The sequence below is a fragment of the Talpa occidentalis genome, unplaced genomic scaffold (genome assembly GCF_014898055.3).
Source record: "Talpa occidentalis isolate TD23 unplaced genomic scaffold, MPIMG_talOcc4v2.1, whole genome shotgun sequence".
Lineage (NCBI taxonomy): Eukaryota > Metazoa > Chordata > Mammalia > Eulipotyphla > Talpidae > Talpa > Talpa occidentalis.
The window spans coordinates 145,448,940-145,469,465 of record NW_026555331.1 but is presented as its reverse complement, the minus strand read 5'-3'; the positions used below and the strand labels follow the sequence as shown (position 1 = coordinate 145,469,465).

The following is a 20,526-nucleotide window of genomic DNA, read 5'->3' as shown; positions in this document are numbered from 1 at the left end:
GCTCAGCTCCTCCTCCCAGCTCTGCAGGTCACACCCGAGTTGCACCAGGATCCCTGTACCCAGGTGTACACAAAGTCTGAGAAGCTCTGGTGTCCTTGCAGCCCCCTATTTTTCCCGTCATCTTTACTCCTTTGTGAACAAACGCTTTAGAGCTTGGAAATTGATCTCTAGGGCTTGAAATTAGAGTCCCTGCAGCCTTTTGTGCTGGGGAGAGACTTCTCTTGGGTTTTCTAACCTCTTCCTGAATTAACTTCAGAAGTAATTCCCTGGGCATTGTTACTGCTATCTCTGCAGAGCTGGATTTTCTCCTCTGGGGCTTGATATAAAGGGAAAAAAACCAACATGAAAACAAACATTTCAACTTGGCACGCCTCACATTTCTTAACAGGAAGTTTCTGTTCCTCTGTTTTACTGGTCAGGAGAAGGTTTTGTACTTTCGACCACTTTGTCTTCCCGGTTCCCTGTCCTTTGAAGGCAGAGTCCATTGCATTCTCATTTGTATCAGATACCTTGATAATGGCAGTAGCACGTAAAATAGCCTCTAAACGTTGCTTTTCTTTGCTGTTTTATCTCTTGCAGTCTTCTGGAGTACAGATGAGTTTCTGATTCATTTTGAAGGGGCTCTTCACTCCCTGTTCAGATCTTATATTTAAAAATAAATTACAGCAGCGTTTTAAAACAGATACCTACGTTGATTTATCTTCAGGAAAACTGTCAAATCTGTATGCTACGTAATTGAACAGAATATTGATTTCATTAGTTCTTAAATTTATCTCTCTGTAGCCTTTGCTGTAGAACCAAACAGCTGCTACTTTATTGTAGCTGTAATAAGGATCCTGTTGACTTTTACTCAAGCTTGGAATGTGACAGGTCAGTAATAAAAGAACACAGACGAAAAATCCTAGAGCCAGATTCTATAGGGGACAACAAATGCCTAGTATGGCTATGAAACAACTTAATATCACTAAGAAATGGTTTCCTTCTTTTATTGTTGACTCATTTTTGAAAGTCCTATTACATAGAGAGGAGTATGACCCTTTAAAGTGAGCTGCTTTGTCTAGTGTTAGTTTGTCTTTCAAATGCTAAAGAAACCACTAGAAATATTTTATCTCTGTAAATATGTAACTGAATGTCATTTACAAGTGTCAGTATGTACACACAGATCTATTCACAGAATTTTGCCTTACTTTTGATTTCCTTACCACTGCTCCCGCCTCCACCCAAGCGTCTGTACAATTGTGATAAATGATTTTAAATCTGTATTTTGTCCTTTGTCACCTCACAACTTATGTAGTATTGTTCATTAATAGCATCGGTATACTGGTTTAGATTTAGCCATAGCTTAATCATTTATTTATTCTCAATTCCTAATCTTTTGTTTAGAGAGGCTTCTCCTGTGAAGATCTTCTAATTATATAACTTTTCATTTATCCGAAAAAGTATTTTATGTTTCTTTTTTAAAAGATTTATTTATTTATGGATATAAGAACTGGGGTGCAGGCCAGAGATGTGGAGGAGATGAGAGGATTCACCAGAGGCAGAGTGGGGAGCAGAACAGGCAGATCTACTGAAATACACTGCTGAGGGGAGCAGCTGGGAGACAGGAGAGGTCTGCTGCGCCATGTGGGTCAGCTCTCTGGTGGGGGATCGAACTCAGGCCACAACAGTGATAGTTTTGAGACTTAACCCCTAGGCCATCAGGGAGACCCTGCAGGTGTGGGTTTTTAAAATAAATAATTTTGCTGGGGATTTCTTGGTCTTCCTAAATTGAAGGACATACATCTTTTTCTAAGTTTGGAAGATTTTTAGCACTCTCTTTGAATATTGCCACTACTCTATTCCCTCTGTTGCTTTCAAACTTCGAACAAATGTATGTGAACTGTCTCATTCCAGCTTCCATGTCTCTCACCTTCTTATAGTTTTCATCCTTTGGTTTCTCTCTGTTTCATTCTGAATAATTTCCAGTCTGTCCCCCAGTTCACAAAGTCTCTCTTCAGCTGTGTCTAAATTGTTCTAATTATATATTGTTCATTGTATATTGAGTTTTAAAATTTTAATTGTTAAATTTTTTAATTTCTTTTTTAAAAAGATTTATTTATGCTTACCAGAGCTGGGGTACAGGCCAGAGATGTGGGGGGTGAGAGAATTCACCAGAGACAGAGTGGGGAGCAGAACAGGTGGATTGACCAAAGTTCACTGCTGAGGGAAGCAACAGGCGAGACAGGAGAGGTCTGCTGCGCCATGTGGGTTGCTCCCTGGCCAGGAATCGAACTCGTGCTGCAGAGGCTGTGGATTGCTTCATAGTGCAGTGCTTAACCCCTTATGTCACCAGGGAGGCCCCAAATTTTTTAATTTCTAAAAGGCTCCTTTTTAAGTTTTTCTGGCCATTTTTCATAATCTCTTGCTCCTTACTCAGGTCCCTCATTATTGTTTTAAATGAGTTAAATATACTTTACAACATATGTCCCCTAATTCCAGTTTCTGAAGTCTTTCTAGGTTGGATACTATTTATGTGGCTTTCTTTTCACCCTTTTTTCTTGGGATTTCTATTGATTTTTTGCCCCCCACAGTACCTTATTTCCTTTTGTTTTATCATTTTTAGATTTGCACTCATATTTGTTGGAACTCTAGTTGCAGGGACACTTAGATGCCTGACTTGACTGTGTTTTTTGGGTGATGATTTATATTGGCCTCTGATAGGCTGTGGGGACCTGTTCCAGTTTAAATTATGTTCTCATAGCTTTTAGGGACATACAAGTAGTGTAGCTTCCAAACTTGGGTAGATTTTTTTGTAAAATACCTGTACTGAGTCAAAGCTGAGACAGACACTTTTTCTTGCTGTTTTCTCTGTTTGGCTCTTTTTCTTCCTAATTCACTTTTTCTGTGAGTTTAAGACACTTTGAGTCTCTAGTTTTTGGAGATGGTCTTCAATTTGGTTCTTTGCATATTGAGATCCAAAACTCATCCCTCACCCACTGTGGCCAAAGCATCAGGCCACCTGGTCCAGAGTCCCTGCAGGCTGCCTGGTGACTTCAGTACCTGCCAGCCTCCCTGCCAGCTCTTGCTTTGTTCCTACACTCAGCACATGTCCCTTATTGTCATGCAGCTTATCCAGTCATTTAAAAGGATGTTTTTGAACTTTCATTAAACATTCTTAAGTGTTACAAAGTGGGATCTCAAGTTAGCTGTATTGCCTCGAAATAGAATAGAAATGACTCACTTAAAAAAAAACAACAACAGAATGAATTGAAGATTATCCCTATCCTACTTCACATGTGTTCACATAGGCTGTTTGGAGAAGACAGGAGAGGACTGTCATGGGCAGTGATGATTGCTGGGTGTCCAGACGGTGCTGCTGTGGGTGGTACCCAAGGCCCAGGCCTTCGTGTGTCCTCTGTATCCTGTTACAGATGGAGACACCTGACCCACTTAACTGGTAATGACAGTGGATGAGGAATGTGGACATTTGATCATCTGATAGGGTGATAGGATGCTTTCGGCACATGCCAGAACTTGGTCCTCAGATACTGTTCATTCATTCAACAGATGTTCATTGAGCACTGACATGTCATTCGCTGGTCCATCAGAGCCTGTCCTCAGGAACTCACACTGTAGTGAGTAGATGATCCATTTTACTAGCACAATAACCTGACAGGTAGAAGCCTAAGTGGAGGCACTAACCAACTTAGAGTATTGAGGAGTGTGGTAGTTACCTGCCTCTGCAGGACCAATAGCAGCCACCCAGGTGGAAAGCCAGGAAGGGCATCCTCGGCAGAGGGAGAAGAATGTGCAAAGTTATGGAGCAGACAGACTTTGGATTAGGGACCATCAAAATCTAGACTGAAATCCGGAGGTGTGAGAGGGGAGCAGGGAGTGCTGGTAGCCAAACCTGGAGGCAGGACCCAGAGGCGGTGTCTGGAGAACCCTGGGGAGCCTCTCCTAGCTGGGTAGTAAGCAATGGAGTCAGACTTGTCGTGCTCATGCTTCTTGAGAGCCAGCTGTTCTGGAAGAGACAGACCTCAGGAGTCCAGGCAGGCTTATGTTCCGACTCCAGCCTCTCCTCTGCCTTGGTTGTCTTGGATTTGATTTTCTTCTCTGAACCTCTCTTTCTATGTGATAAATGAGAGTGAATAGGTCTAGACAGGCCTTCTCCACTTCCAATGTTCTGTGGTGTTGCTAGGAAGAGAAGAAACGTATAACCACACACACACCCTTAAGTGACGATGGTGCTCACATTTATGAATATCGTGATATTAGATGTTGTCGTTTATGTTAATCATCCTGTGTTTGTTCTAGCAATTTCTGCCTGCCAACTAGCTGTTTGTCTTCTATTGGTGGACAGTCACAGTGAATGGATCTTTTTCAAAGAGTATATTTTAATATTTCAAACAAAACATAGCAATGTGAATTCCATCGCCTGGTCACTAACCCAGCTCTTATTGTCTTTGCAGATGAGCTGTCTGTGGAGCAGCACACCCCGTCCTTGTCCTCCGTGGAGCTCATGCCCCAGAACAGTGCTGAGCTCGGCTCTGCACATGTGGCCTTAACAGCACCCACGCCCGGGTCCCCGCTCAGCAGCCCTCCCCACGCCATGTCATCTCCATCCACCGCTACTTTTGATACAAACTTTTTTAATCAAGGAAAACTGATCCCAAGTACAGCCGACCCAGGCACCTTCGAGACAGATCACGTGTCTCTGATGAGCAACGAGGTGTTCATTGATGACGACGAAATGGATAACTTTTTGCCAGAAACCCACTGGACCACTTCCCGGGGCGGTTCTCCGGTAAGGTCTATCACAGTCAGTGCTCCTGGGCGGCCCAGAGACACGTTCGACTCTGGACCGACTCCATCATTACCCATCACGTCTTTGCAAGATAAAGAAGTGACATCGGTCTGGCAGATCTCAACGCAACAAGCAGCAACGTATGCTGAGCCTCCCAGTCACCCCAACACCTTTCAGTCATCTCTTCTCGTCTCCGATGGCATGATTCTGACTCCGAGTCGGAATTTGGTGCTTTATCCTACTCTCACTTACGGGCAGTTATCGAGCAGGACTCTGCTGGAGGTCATGGCTTCCGCGCCAGGGGCTATAGAAACCTCCCCTTCTCACCCCGGGGCTTCAGTGCCTCAGCCTTCAGGGGATGGCATGACCCCACAGCCGTCAGGGGAGGCCTCACAGCCTCCAGGGGACGTCCTGGCCTTGACGATAGGCAGGTACCCTGATGTGACCCCCACTTTGAGTCACAGTCTACAGGAAACCGTCTCTTGGAGCACGTACCCTGCTGCCGCTGGAGCTCAGCCAGCCCCGACTTTAAACAGCGGCTTCCACACACACTCGGCTTCGTTTCCAACTCCTCTTGTGGCTATAAATTCTTCTACACCGTCAGCGGATGTTTCCTCTCTCCCCCTTCTTCCCAGCAGCTCCAGTGACACATGGGACTCGCCCCCTGTGTCCTTGGCCGCAGGCCCTGTGGGTGACCCTGACACCCGGGGCCCGATGTCTTCACCCAGACCCTTCACGTGGTGCGTGTCCTGCACGCTGGCGTCCCCACATTACGGCCCGTCAGCCAGCCTCCTGGAGAAGGAAGTGGGGTCGGGGGACGGTGCAGAGACTCCGGCCATGACCCTGCTGGAGGCCAGCAGCAGCATCTCTCCTCCGAGCAGCCTGGAGGCAGACTTCTCAGAATTCGAGGAGGAGCCTCAAGTGTTTAACACCCTGTTTCCCTCAAGGCCTGTTGTTCCACTTTCTTCTCGACCTGCAGAATTTGCAGAAACCAGCGTTGGTGTTTCGGCCCAGGTGGGCATGGATGGGGCTCTGACCACACAGGTGTATCCTGCCCAGGGCCTCCCGTCCACACCAGTGATGCCCGAGGCCCCGTCTGTTGTCTCCTCCTCTGTCATGCTGTCCAGTGGGACAGCGGTGTTGTCCTCAGCTGTCACCAGTGCTCCCCTTGACATGTCTTTCCTCAGCACGACAAACAAAATCATTCCATCGCTGGCTCTCAGTCCCTCCAGCCTCTCCCCACTGTATAGTTTGGGTCCTTCAGGAGAGTCCTCACTGTTCTCTGACCCAGACCCCACCAGTTTTTCCAGACATGAAACTGGAAGTGTCTGGGATTTTGCATCCAGCTTTTTCTCAACCCCTCTGCTGGAACCCAGCAGCTCCGGGCCTCCCCCCTCAGTACCAGCTTCTCCCTCTCTAGTGTCAAGCGACGGGGCAACCTTTGTTTCTCAGGCTTTTCCTACCTTGGTTGAGACGTTTACATTGTCTGACTCTATCACTCCACAGTCGCCGCCTCAGCTCTCTGTTCCTAACTCCACAAACCCGGAATTTTCTCTGCTCTGGCCAAGCTCAGGCATCCTTTCCACGACATTTGGTTTTCTCCCCACTTACTCTGAGTTCTCACTACTCTCAAGCATCCCTCCTGAGTCTCTGCCGTTCTCAGAAGCATCCACATTTTTGCCGACAGAGTCTGGAGCTCATCTTACCTCAGCTTTCACTGAAACTACCTCCTCTTTTGAGTTTTCACTCACGCCCCAGGAACCTGCCGTCTCCACACTGGTGCCCCCCAGCTCCGAGCCCCTCCTGACCAGCTCGACGGCGGGAAACCACCGAACGTCACTTTGGGCTGCTTTCCCCACGACCACGCTTTCAACTCAGTCTTCTCTCTTTTCGACTTGGACACCTTCCGACGACAACATCAGCGCCCTGGACGGTCACGCGTCCGCCTCACCCGCCTTCTCTAGAGCCGCCTCCTCCCCTGCGCCACTGGCCACCCCTGTGTCCCCGCCGCCAGCATCCTCCTTCATTTCCGAGGTGAGCCCCACGGCAGTCCCCACGGAGCCGGAGCCGGTGTTGGCGGGCCCGTCTCTCACGCCCACGCGTTTCCCGATGAACGCCTCTGCGGAACCCAGCTCAGGGGACACCGGCACTGCACCTGATTCTGCCATCCGCACCACCTTGAGCGGCCCAGCGGCGAGCCAGGCTCCCCCCGAGGACAGCTCAGCTTCCCCACCTCCGTCCCTTCCTCCCGAGACCACCTCCATGCCAGAAGCAACAGAAGACACCCCGGCGCTGCTCGCCACCAAGCCGCCCTACCTGTGCGACATCACGGTCCCCGACGCCTATCTCATCACCACCGGTAAGGCCCAGCCCAGGCCGCCCCCCATGGGCATGGTCCTGCCGAGGTGCTGCTGTAAAATGCAGCCACTGCGTCATGGCTAAGGGTGCAGGCTTTGGACCCAGACACGAGTCCTCACTTTGGCTTGGGGATCCGTTAATTGGGGATCCTTCCTTTCCAAGCGCCACAGTCATGTTGGGGTGATAATGGCACCTGCTCCATGGGGTTATTGTGAATATTTAATTGCTTTAGTGCATGTAAAATGCTGAGTACAGTGACTGCCACAGAAGGAGCACCCAGAAAACATTACAAATTGATAATAGCAATAATAATAAAGATTTGTTTCTTTATTTTTTTATATCCCCCAAAGGCAGGTTTATTATAAAAAAGGAAGGGAGGAAAGGACATGAGCGGGCAGAAGGAGCTGCTCCTCAAAGGGACAGGTTTGTGAAAAGAAATACCTGATAGTCACAGGCGGGCGGGAGAGCTGCTAAGAATAAAGATTTAAACAAGCCTTAGAAGTACCTGTCTTGGTACTGTGGGGACTGTCTTGGGCACGTGTGACCCGGCAGGTGCATAGGTGACAAGGGCAGGTCCCCTTCAGGTGTTCGGTTCCAGTAGTTAGTTGAGCAGATGTGTGGAAGGGTGACCATTGCAGTTTCTTACTGATTTACCCTTTTGCTTAAAAGCAGGGCTGCTTTGCTCTTTCACATTCCTGTAAATGCCCCTTGGAGCCTGAGGAAAGACACAGGGAGTGGCTGGTTCGCTCCTGAGTTCAGTCTCAAGCCTTGACCCTCTCCCGGTCTGCAGCCTGACTTGTCCACGAGCAGCAGCTGCGTCATGGGAAGCCTGGTGCGGGGGCAGCGTGTCCCCACAGGCCAGTGGCTGGGACCCGCCAGGTCAGGTTCTCCAGCTCGGTCTTCATGAAGTCCGTGACCTCTTAGGACAGACTGACACACACGCTAGTATTGGTGAGCGGCCTGGTTCTGTGAGTGGGCTCAGGACGATCGGGTCAGGAATGAAGGAGGGAGAGATGGCAGAGGGGTAGAAGCGAAATGGAGTGGAGAAGGATGGAGCAGTGAAGAAGGGAGTGGAAGGGTGAAGAAGACCTTTCTTCTCCATGCCAGGAGGGGGCCATGGATCCCCTGCCGTGAATCCTTGAGGGGGTGTGTGGTTGGAAACAGGGGAGCTGTTGGTCTCCTGACTCCCTCTTTCAGATGACCCGGAGTGGGCTTGGAAGGATGTGAGGTTGGAGGTTCACATTAAGGCCAAGAGGAAGACTGTCCTCTGGAGCAGAGGGGTGTGCCTGCAGGGGGAGGGTGTGATTGCAGGTGGAGAGGTCACACGGCCAAGGACACTCAGCTCGACTTGTCATTAGACTAGGCCAAGAGGTGGGTCACAGTGGTGGACTCTGGCCAGTGGGGTTAGGGTAGGCCAGAGGGGGAGAGAAAAGACCTTGTCACAGAGTGACCTGATGATTTTCTTCCTTCCTAAGAATTTCTGCAACAGAGCGGTCAGTTGTGAGCAACTTATTCTTTGTCTCGGTCTCTATGACACGTGATGTTTATAGCTATGCTGTTGTGCCTTTCATAACTTTTTGGGAAGCATTTAGTAACCATTTTGGAAGTATCTCTAAGGATATCAGGTGTGATATGGCATGGACTGACTTAGTAACAGATGTTTAATGAATTTGGTGTCCCTTATTAGGGACCCATCTGTTTTTAATAGCTGGGTGGGGGGGCGTAAAATTCACCCACTGTAGACGTGCACTTCAGTTTCAGCAACTGTGTGGAGCGGTGCCTGCGTCTCCTGCCAGGGTAGATGTATTTGTAAGGGGAGGAGAATGCCAGCTTTTGTTCTCAGTGATCTCTGACCCAGAGAAATGCCACCTCATCTAGAATCCTCATTCAAATTTGACCTTGATTTCTTTGGTAGTAATTACCTGTCAGAGTCAGAGAGACAGACTTGGTTGAGGTGGCTCCTTGTCCTCAAAGGTGCTTTTTGTGGAGCTCGGTAATAAAAGTAAGACTAAGCCCAGTGCGTCCGGGAAGCGTTGGCCCTCATGTACCCAGAGAGGGTGAGGCTGCTGCCCCCAGCACCTGCCTGCCCCCGGCCTCACTTCTTTTGGCTCCAGGGAAACTGGATATTTGGGAAAACTGTAAGACACTTATTTGCTGACCTCCCACCTTACCTGAAAACTCTTTTATTCATACCCCAGGTTGCGGTTTTAGATGCACGTGATTAGAGAAGGTGGAGGCTGGGGGGGCTAGGCTGTGGGGGCCATTTAGAGGGATATTTAAACGGTTTGCCCTGATCCTTTCGCCATAGTTACCCGAAGTCCCCCTAGTTTTCCTCTTTTTTTTTTTTTTTTAAAGATTTATTTATTTATTTATACAAGCACTGGGGATAATCAGAAGCACGGGAGGGTGAGAGGATTCACCAGAGCCAGAGCAGGGAACAGAACAGGCAGACTGACGAAGTACACTGCTGAGGGGAGCAGCGGGCGGCAGGAGAGGTCTGCGCGCCATGTGGGACCCTCGCTAGCAGCCGGGGATCGAACTGGCGCTGCAGAGGCTGCGGGCAGCATCGCAGGCCAGTGCTCAACCGCTGCGCCACCAGGGAGGCCCAACCCCCAGTTTCCTCTTTAGGACACCCTCTGTCTGATTGTCTGTCTCTCCTTTCCCTATGAAAACGTCCTTCTCTGCTTTTGTCTTTCCCTCCCTCCCCACCCCCACCTTTCCACTCTTTTTTTTTTTTTTTGTCTTTCCCTTTGAAGCCCTGGCTGGTCCACGCTGAGCCCTAGCTCTGAATTTGTCCATCTTACCAAAGAAATTCTCCTCCCCCCTTTTGAGATCAAAGTCACTGATCAACAGGAAAAGCAAGCAAATGTATATTAAACTTTTTTTTTTTTTAAAGAATGAAAGATGCAGTTTTAAAATTAGGGCAGGAAATGGAAAACTGAATAGTAATAAATGAATTTTGAGTCCGCATTATAAGCAGTTAGTGGGATAGGAAAGAAAAGATAATGGGGGAAAAGAGGAGTAGGATATGCTTAGGAAATACTGAGAAATAGGATTGCTTCTTATTATAGTTTTAAATAGAATTTTTTAAATGTGGAAGGAAAGTTTGAACATAGCTAGACTTTGTTATAAGAAATTTTATTTCCTACATAAAATGTTAATACATGCCAATCATGAAAATCCTTTTCCCCCACCATTAGGGGCACAAACCCTTCACTTGCTGTATTGAAATGTTGGGGTAGGAAACCCCTATTTCATTTTTAAGATGTCGTCTATTTTTGCTGAGTATTATCTTAAGACCTTTTACTGCTGGGATTTTTTTGAGGCTGTTGTTTTACACGAGGGGCATAGCCAAGAGAAATGCTGGTATTTGCCAGATGAGAATGAGAGCTCCAGGCTGTCTGGCCCCTGAGTGGGCCATGACCACGGATTCCTGGTCTCACTTCCCAAGTGAAGTCAAGGGTTTTCTTAGCACGTTGAGCTGATGCTCTGCGCAGTTCACCTGTGCCTCCTCTCTTTCCTAGTTGAGGCCTTATTTTAAAAAATGATTTCTGGATCCGTTACCACACTTCGGTTCAGCCATCTCCTCCCTGAGGCCCTGAAGTGTGATGCCCACATTATTCATAACAACACTAACCTGCCCTCGGTGGCTGCCTTTGATTCACAGTGCTGGCCAGAAGAGCCGTGCAGGAGTACATCATCACATCCATCAAAGAGGTGTTGAGGATTCACTTCAACCGAGCAGTGGAGCTCCAGGTGAGACCCGGGGGCTGCAAGTGGGATGTGGGAGCCTGGGTCGAACACAAGTTGTGATGCAGGGGAACCTTCTCTTCCCTGTGCCCTCCCTCCTGGCGACCACTCCAGTGTCACAGCCTCCCTGAAACCAGCCCAGGCCAAGGGACTCCATCGGAGGGGAGTGTTGGCAGAGTTGCAACAAAGGGGCTCTAAGACCAGGGTTTGGGGTGATGACCCTGGCATCTTTGCTTCCCTGGATTTACATGAAAGAACTTGGATGAGAGCCTCAATTAGATTTTGGAGTGACTATTTTTGTATATTCAGTGAGACAGACATAGATTCCAAATGGTTTAGCCTGGACCCTGAGCTAGTGCCTCTTCTCCCCTGGGAGCTCAGAAAGCCACACTGCAGACCTGCACCATCCCAAATGGAGCCACAGGGCACATGTGGCCGCTGAGCAGGGATAGTGGGGCTTGGGACACAAGATGTGCTGCAAGAACAAAATACGTATCAGATCTCGGAGACTTTGAAAAAAAAAAGAATAAAAAGCATCTCCTATTTTAAATAAAATATATTTAAAATTAATTTCACCTGTTTCTTTTATTGGCACTGTGGCTACTAGAGTTATAAAAATTGTATGTCTGGCTCTTCTATTTCCTCAGGACAGCCCTGCTCAGTAAAATAAGTAAGATAAATACAACACAGAATCTTGCGATCGGCATAGCTCATCATTCAGCTCAGATTATTGACTGCTCTCCTTTCTGCCCTGGGTTTTGTAATTTTGTGCTGAGGAAGGTTGGCTGCTGTCAGAAGGGATAACTAAAATTTTATTGTGAAGTATGATCCCTTTCTTTATAGTTTACCTTAATTACTTAATTCTATTTCTACTCAATAGAGCATTGTGAAGGTTTGAATTAAGATAATCTCGAATTTTGATCATTATTGTCTCCTGTATCTTATTTTTATAGGTTTATGAGCTATTTGCTGACTTCACATTTCTGGTCACATCTGGTCCTTTTGTTTACACGGCAATCTCAGTCATAAACGTCCTTGTCAATAGCAAACTGGTCCGAGACCAAACTCCTTTGATCTTGGCTGTGAAACCTTCTTTCCTTGTGCCAGAGTCTCGGTTCCAAGTTCAAACCGGTGAGAAAGCAGTCTTGTTGATTTGACTTGTCAAAAGAGTTTCACTTAATTTAAAAAAAAATTTGGAGAGGATTATTTTTTAAATTTATAGTTAAATATTCAAGGAACTTTGTAATTACACAAAATTTCTAGCATATATAAAAGTACACAGAGTAGTTTATTAATGTCCCCCCATGCACCTGTGTGGCCCCCATAATTTCCTAGCTAGTCTTGTTACACCTGTATCCCCATCTCTGTCCCCTTTCTCTCACATTCTTTTGATATAACATCAAATCATCTCATTCATAAATGTTTAAGTCCATGCATCTAACAGATGAGGACTATTTCACATGCTCATACATGTACCTGCCTGCAAACCTACACATACCAACAAATTTATTCACAATATTTCTATCACCCTCCCTAAAATTAACAGCAGTTCCTTAATAGCCTACTAAACTTTTTATTATAGACATTTTCAAACATTAACAGTATCTGGATAACATTTAGTCTATACATGCCCATCACTAAAGCCTTAAAAACTATCAGAAATTTCCCAATATTGTTTCATTTATTTCTCCACCATTTTTCCCCTGTGAAAGTAAGAGTATTTTAAAACAACACCAGATACCATGTCATCGCACTTATATGTACTAAGAATTTATCTCTAATGAATTTAGCTGTATTTGCAAATATCTCAGTTGTCTCTTCTGATGCTTAAGATATTGTCTTCTGTATTTTTCCATTTGAAAATGATACGAGTCATTTGAACTTGCATGTATCCATTGGAGTGGAGTTGACTTTCTATATTTCCTTGAGAGGATGCACATAAATAGTTGTAATACTTAGTCTCATGCTGTGGATGAATCCATCAATTCAGACGCTGTTTTCCCCCACTCCTTCATACTAAAGAAACTCCCGGCTCACACTGTGGCTGCTGTCCTTTCAGTGCTGCAGTTTGTGCCTCAGACCGTGGACACGGGCTTCTGCAACTTCACCCAGCGCATCGAGAAGGGCCTGATGATCGCCCTGTCTGCAGTGAGGAAGCACCAGCAGGGCACGTATAACCTCACGGTGCAGGTGAGCCCTGCAGGAGAGCCCCGCCAGATGCTTTATCCTTCAAAGGGGGATTGCTTCATAATCCTCCATTCACTGTGCATTGAACTCTCACTAATCCCCTCGCCTGGAGAGGGTTGGGTTCCCAGGGAGCAGGCTGCGCCCTCCCAGACGGTGTCTGCGTGGGGTGACTAGGCTCAGCGTATTTGAAGATTGCAGAGGAGCAGGAGAATCCGGGAGCTCAGATCCAGTGGCATGAGAAGGGGTGACCCTATACAGGAAATTCGGTCACGTCCTACAACGCTCAGTGCCAGCTTCCATGTACGGTGGGGAGGGCGCCTAAATACACTGAGATGCAGCACTTCCCTGGAAAAGCAGGCCGGCTATGAGGAATGGGCTTTTCATATGTGCTGTGTGGCAACTGCTCATGTTTAGCCATTTCTTTGGTGTTTTCTTCTTCATAATCTTTGTTCTCTCTTCCTGGAATTCATTTTAAATGGATTTTGGTGCTCCTGGACTCACTTTCCATTTTTCGGATTTTGTCTTCTCTTTTCCATCTTTTATTTTTATTCCCATTATTAGAGATTTTCTAGGGATTGTCCTCCAAGTCCTTAATTTCGTCTTCAGCTGTGTCCATGATGCTATTTAATCCTCTGTTGAACTTTCTCTTAGCCATCCTTTCCCCCCTTGTCCTCTGCTCCTTTCTCGTAGCCGCCTTTCCGGCAGGGGTGCAGGGTCACCTCACACTATGGTGCCTTGAGAGTCTCCGAGTGTTACAGGGCAGGGAGAGGGGAAGCCCAAACCCCACAAACCTGCCTATTCTATATAGGGTTCTGCCATCCGCCGCGTTAACACAAAACATGAGACTTTAATGGGAAGGAACTTTAATACAATTAGGAAACAATACAGGAAAGGCAAAGAATCTAGTTTCTAAATGAAGCACCCATTGTTACCCGTCCCCTTGTGGGTAAAAGTCCATCCAAATGGGATTGGCCCAGAGCAAGGCCCCAAAGCCTGCCACAAGTCTAAGGCACCTTCCAGTGGGGACCCACAGAAAAGGGTCAGAAACAACCAGACAAGCCCGGAAGGAAAAGAGCAAAATCAGCATCAAGATAAAAGCTGCCATTGTCACCTCCCCACGGGTCTCACCCACATCTGTGTCACCCCGTCCACGACCAAAGACAAGCGCAGTTTCTTCACGTGTCTCTAGGCTCCATGCGCCTCCTCCAGGTCTCCTTCTGGCTCCATCCTGCTTTCTTCCTTCCTCAGTCTCCTCTGCAGCTTCTCCTCTCCCTGCTCAGCTCCACCCTCCCTTGGGTGGGGCAGGGAACCTGGAACCTCCCCCTTTCCTGGGGACCCCCCTGTTACATGAGGACACTAACTAGAATATTTTAAAGTTATGTCTGTTTTCTCTGCAGCCGCTGTTCTGTGTGTCCATCTAAGACCTTTGGTCAAATCTTATCAGTTTGCCAGAAATGTCTAGAGTTGCTTGTTGTAAAGAAGGTAGAAGCCAGTTGTTAATTTTCGCAGCTCCTTTGGCTTCGCCTCCACCTGTGGACTTGGCATCTCTGTCCCTGTCTCCTGATGGGAGTGCTCCCGGGAGCACCGGCTTGTGGCCTCTCCCAGGGCAGTGTGTGGTCCAAGGCAGGCAGACTGGCCCGCGCTGTGTGAGAAAAGGACAGGAGCGCATAGCACTTCTGAGTAATGGTCACGGCGGCTCTGCCACTTTTTCCTTCCCTTTCTGTCTCTGTCTCGTGTGTGTGTGGGGGACACTGGCTCTATCTCGGTCTCTACCCACCTTCTCTTTTGGGGGCCAGACCCACCATAGGGCTTTCGTTCCTTCCAGGCAAGAGCTCATTTTCCCCTGGGAGCAGCTCTGCGGGGCGAGGACGTGGCTGCTGCTGTCTTGGCTGGGGTGTGGCAGTTCAAAAGGGGAGGGGGGGAGTTGACTCAGCTTGTTGGCCCTTTAGTCCTCTGGTTGTGCACCGAGCAGGTCTCCCCGGACCCCTTGGGGGAGGCCGCTCTCAGCTGGTATGTGCTTGGGGTCTCAGCTCTGGCTTCTATCAGCGTGACCCCATCCTTTCTCCATCTTCCAGAAGTTTGACACAATCTCTGGTTTTCTTCCAGTCTCAGTGCTGTTGTGGATTTATCCCCCTTTGTTCGGCTTATTGTTAGTTCAGTGGGATTTAGGGTGGGCGGGACTATAAATATGTGTGCTCAGTTCATTACTTAATGTAAAAAACATTTTCAGTAAACATTTTAAAATAATGCAGAAGGGAGCCAATTTGTAAAGCCAGTTACTCTTCTTTTTAAAGCTTTACCTCCTCAGAGAGAGAGAGAGAGAGAGAAATTGTGGGAGAAGTCACAGTTAAGCTTTTACCAGAACACTTATGTTCGCTGTGGAAGCTCACTCTGCCCTCTTCCATCTTTCAGATCCTGAATGTCACCGTGGGTTCTCCCCGGATGGCCCCTCGGCGTGGCCCTGTCAGCATCGTCTTCGCCGTTCGGGGCTCGCAGGGGCTCCTGAGCGGGTGGGAGGTGAGCGAGAGGCTCAGGAACCTGAGTGTGGTGGAGTTCAGTTTCTACCTGGGGTACCCGGTGCTGCAGATCGCCGAACGTGAGTACCGTTTCTGCAGGTGCCGGGGTGACTGCGGGTGCTTTTGTGGGTGGACCTCTTTATCCAGAGGAAACATTTGGCTGCCATCCAGAATATGAAGCAGATAAGGTTGGAACCTCTCAGACTCAAACCAGAGAGGGACCCCCAGCGTCCTCAGTCACCCAGGGTTCGTGGTGTTATTACTCTCTTTCCAGAGAACAGCAGTTCTGGAAAAGGTAAACCCAGAGTGGTGGAGACCAGATGTTGGTTGCCAGGGGTGATGGACGTGAGGAATGCTGGATTACAAAGGACGCAGAAAGGGGATGATGGGATTGTTCTGTGTCTTTCTGGTGGTTACATGACTGTGCATTTCTCAAAACCCACAAATCTGTACACCCCAAAGAGTAAACGTTACTGTGCGTGTGCTTGAAAATGAAAAAAGAAGAAGAAATGAAAGCAAACAAAATCTTTCTTCCTGGCTGAAGCAGTTAGATCCACAGTGCCCGTGGGGGGTGGGGGAAACATTTACTTCATACAACAGTAGATTCCAGAGTCCGAGTTACATAAAAGTAATAGCAAAATCAAAAACCTTATTTTTTCTCAAAATGGAACAGCCAGATAACCTGATGATTGTTCATATATTTTAGTGTAACATTCATGAAATGAAGAAGAATGACTTGTGAAATACGGAGGTAGACAGGGATGAAATTGTTAGTAACATAGAGCAGCCCTCCTTGTGCACTGCGCAGGTGTGCATGAATAGTAAGTGTGCCAGGTGCCAGGTGTGACAGGCTCTCCCAGGTGAGCCAGCTCGGAGGGTCACGTCCCTCGTCAGTGCTGGGAAGCCCTGGGCTCGGAGAACACCGTGTGAAAACTCATTGTTCTGGAACAATGGCATTTCAAGGGGAGCTTGTGGGCGAGTTCTCTGAAACAGTATCCCACAGATGTGGTTTCAACAGGCCATTATCATACATTAATTCAGCAAAACATTTACAGACAAATAAAAGTATAGGAGGGAAAAGTTTTAATCGGCACAATAGAGAAACTACCGTAGGGAATAACGGAAAGAGGTATTTAAAATACTAAACTTCAAAGCTTCCTTCTTTTACCTTTTGTTTAATAATTTATCTAGAATGAGTCAATGAGGCGGGTGCAAGGTAAATCCCTCTACCTGTGAACAGTTTAAAGACCAAACGTCCTTGTAGGAAGATAGTGAGACATTTTATAGCCGTAGGCAAGAAGCCCGCCTGACTAGTGATTGCGGGTTCTCCAGCTGTGCCTTGCTGTCCCCCCTCTTTCTCCTTGAGACTGCAGTCCCCGCCTTCACACCCACATGGCCTTCTGTCCTTCCATCCCTCTAGAATTAAATAGCGTAGGGAAGAGAGGGTGGAGACTGGCCCAGCCCTCCCAGAACACCTGCCTTCCAGACTGTTGAAAACGTGTTTTTTGCTGATTTTTCTGCTCCCCCAACTCTTTCCTTTCCCAGCCTTCCAGTACCCACAGCTCAACTTGTCTCAGCTGCTGAAGTCCTCTTGGGTGAGGACAGGTATGTTGAACTTACGTAACGTTCTGGGAGCTGTGGGAAGGCGCGGGCTGTGCGGGGTACTGAGTATGATGCCGCCCTTTCCTGTTTCTGTCCTAAATTGAGGACAGAATGTACTTTAAATTCTTGGCAAAGAATGAATGAGAAAGAGATTCAGTTTTGGCTGAGGGCATGTGTCCCCGCTGGGTTACGGCACAGAAAGGACCGGCTTTCTTTAAAATTCATACATCAAGTCTGGGACAGGGCCGAAGAGGAGCTGACAGTGTTCTGACCCAGAACAGGGACGGGTTTTGAAGCAAGGATCTTTTTTTCCCCTAAGGTCTTATTTGTTTGCTTTTAATAAGGATAAACAAGGTTGCTCCATATGCAAATAAGGAGCTTTCGTTAAAGTCCTGCAGGCCTGGGTCAGACACTTACAGCTTTCCAACTCGGGGCCCTGAAGAGTGTGTACTCGGCGCCCGGGGAGGAAGCAGTTGGGGAGGAAGCCTGCAGCCTCTGGCCATCACCCCACACCCTGCAGGCTCTTTTGGCTTTCCCTACGGCACCTCATGTAAAGGACACCCTCTTTGCAGTGACCCCATTTCTAGATGATTTTCACAGGGGCCAGAGACTTGCTCCTGTTCTAGCTCAGAGGACTTTGGCCCCGGGCCTGCCGATGAGCACACACTTTCCCCTCCTCCACCTGCGGACACACCAGCTGACCCAAGAGATAATCTCATTTACAAGCCCCTGAGATCCGGCACCCATCCTGCCAGTCAGCTTGTGAGTCTAAGTCTTGAGTCAGGATAGGGGGTGAACTTGAACCCTTGCTAGACATTTTGAAATGAGTGTGGGTGTGTGGTGCTGTTGGCGCCAAAGCCCCTGCACTGGGAGTTCCTGGGACTTCTGGTCACTGGTCTGTGAGACACTGAGAGCATGGACTTGTCCCTGGGACCCATGCCCTGCGCTTCCCGGACTCTCTTGTACCCCAGTTATGTTCTTTTCCCCCTTTGAATGCCTCCTGTCTAGGGACTGGTATAGTGTAATAATCCTGTGTTAATCCCTCTCTCCCTCCTCCACACCCCTTCTCTGTCTCTAACACACATACCCACACCCCTCTTTCTCTCTCCTGTCACTGGTCTTGGCACCTGCATGTTCCATCCTCCTGCAGTCCTCCTAGGTGTGGTGGAGAAGCAGCTCCAGAATGAAGTGTTTCAAGCTGAGATGGAGCGCAAGCTGGCCCAGCTGCTCAGCGAGGCGTCCACGCGGAGACGCATGTGGCGGAGGGCCACGGTGGCCGCGGGCAACAGCGTGGTGCAGGTACCGCGGGCGGCCGAGGAGGGGTGGTGGGAGAACCAGCCAAAGAAGAGGCCCTGTTTTCATGCAGATGGCAAATGCCACGAGGACTTTCTGACCTGGCTGATTCTATAGTAGGGAGCCCCTGAATGTGGCAACATTTCAGTTCGCTGGAGTCTAGACAGACATCTCTGAGGCCTCGCTGAGGGGTCGGTACAGCAGCGGGCCTCAGGGTGAGCACAGTGACGACCTGTCACTCGGCTGCCATGGGGTTACCTTCTCACTCACAGGAGGTTTTTCACGATCAGATATGTAGTCAGTTTCAGGGAATGCTGAGTATCATGGATCGTATCGTAGGGATCAATTATTCAGCGGCAAGAAATCTAAGAGATCACAAAGAGGAAAGTTTTCTGCCTGCTGCTCTAGCAGTCTCCTCCCCACCTCCCCCTGGCCTTGGCTATGCCTTGTTAGCCCAGGTTTTCCGCATTTTGTAAAAATGGCAGCAGAGTTGCAAATGGCAGATACATTTGAATTGAAAAATGACCTGTTTTGAAGAGCATATACTCACAGAGTTGCAAGTTGGGGCTGTGATATATTTCCATCTCAATGTGAATTATTCTTGTGGATTTTTTTCTTGACCAACTGCTGACTTGTAGAGATAGGGAATGGGGTATTTAGAGTGATGGCATTTTGGAGACAGGAAACCAGGGTGAAACCCTGACTGCAGGGGTGGGGAATGGAGGTTTTGGAGGCTTTAGAGAGAAAGCCCACAGCTGACCCTGGGGAGGGAGAGGTGGCAGTCTTGCTGAAGCTGGCATCCGCTTCCTCGAGGTCCTTGACCAAACTTCCCCCCTTGAACTTTGCTGTGTCTCCCCCAAGAAAGGTGGCTGTTGGGTTACTAAAATAGTTCCTTTGCCAGGTGCAGCAGAATATAGAGAAATATGAAAAAATGAATCAAAAATTGAAAGTAAGATTAAATGAAGATAAAACACAGAATGAAAATGATTTCTAAAACCTTCACCTTATTCAGCAGCCCTGGCTTCATAGAACTTGAGGTCTGGGTGGAGGTGAGTCATGCAGATAAAGAGACACACAGCAGTGTGCACGTTCTGTGAGGCGGGAATGTGGGATTTATGAAAGGGGCATAAGCCACCCCAGGCCATCGTCCACGGGCTGGGTAGCTGTGACCCCATACCCTGCTTCTCTCCACTGTCTGGCTCCCAAACAGAGATACAGACAAGACATATACAGCAGGATAGTAAAAGTGGAAAAATATGGAAGTAACCTAAATATCCTACCAATGGGACATGGGCAAATAAATCAATTCTGGTGAGTCTTTGTATGCTGAAATATTATGCAGCTCTTCTCTTTTTAGAATTAGTGAGTGATAAAAAGGCTCAAGGGAAGAGAGGCTACAAAGGAAGGCATGCAAAGCCACCTTGATATTTATATAAAACTCAGAAAAATGTAATGGAAGGAAAGACACCAACATTTGTGCGATGGTTTTCCTTTTTTGGTTGATGGACTGTCAAATGATTTTTCATTTTATGCTTTATGCAGTTGTGTGTGTTTTTCAAAATTTCTTCAGTGAGCATGTGCTTTCCAGAGTGAGCATGTGATTTTCATCAGAAAATAAATAAAAAAATGAAATTGGAGATCTTGCCCAAAATGATGACTCCATCCTTCATACCAGGGGGGTATGGGTTCCAGGTATGAATCTGATAAGAAGTTGTCTGGAACGGATGCAGATATTAGAGTTTTCTGATGATTTCTTTCAGATTGGGCAAGGTTGTAGAAGGGGATTACTAGATATTTTGGGCATATGGCTTCTGCAAGAAGTTTCTAAAACTTAACAGAACTTTTCAATAGAAGCAATAGGAACTTGAATAGAGAGGCCAGGGGGTATCATCAACTTGCGTTTCACTCTCCCTTGGATGAGATTCATTTTAAAGGTTGAGCAAAGACTAATCCCTCTAGCACATTTGTGGGGGAGGGGTGGGTGTTTAGGGAACAGAAGTGGTCTGGCCTAGGATTGCAAGCAAAGGACAGGAC

General features: G+C 47.7%; 1 protein-coding gene across 1 annotated transcript in view; it reads left to right on the top strand.

Moving 5' to 3' along the window:
• KIAA1549 (KIAA1549 ortholog) overlaps nucleotides 1-20,526 on the top strand; it is a 117,245-nt gene that overhangs the window by 46,267 nt on the left and 50,452 nt on the right. Inside the window, exons 3-9 of the mRNA XM_054691921.1 lie at nucleotides 4,452-7,145; nucleotides 10,812-10,900; nucleotides 11,848-12,025; nucleotides 12,954-13,084; nucleotides 15,494-15,677; nucleotides 17,143-17,202; nucleotides 18,350-18,498. Coding sequence (XP_054547896.1) covers nucleotides 4,452-7,145; nucleotides 10,812-10,900; nucleotides 11,848-12,025; nucleotides 12,954-13,084; nucleotides 15,494-15,677; nucleotides 17,143-17,202; nucleotides 18,350-18,498 — 3,485 coding nt within the window. The remainder of the gene's footprint in view (nucleotides 1-4,451; nucleotides 7,146-10,811; nucleotides 10,901-11,847; nucleotides 12,026-12,953; nucleotides 13,085-15,493; nucleotides 15,678-17,142; nucleotides 17,203-18,349; nucleotides 18,499-20,526) is intronic.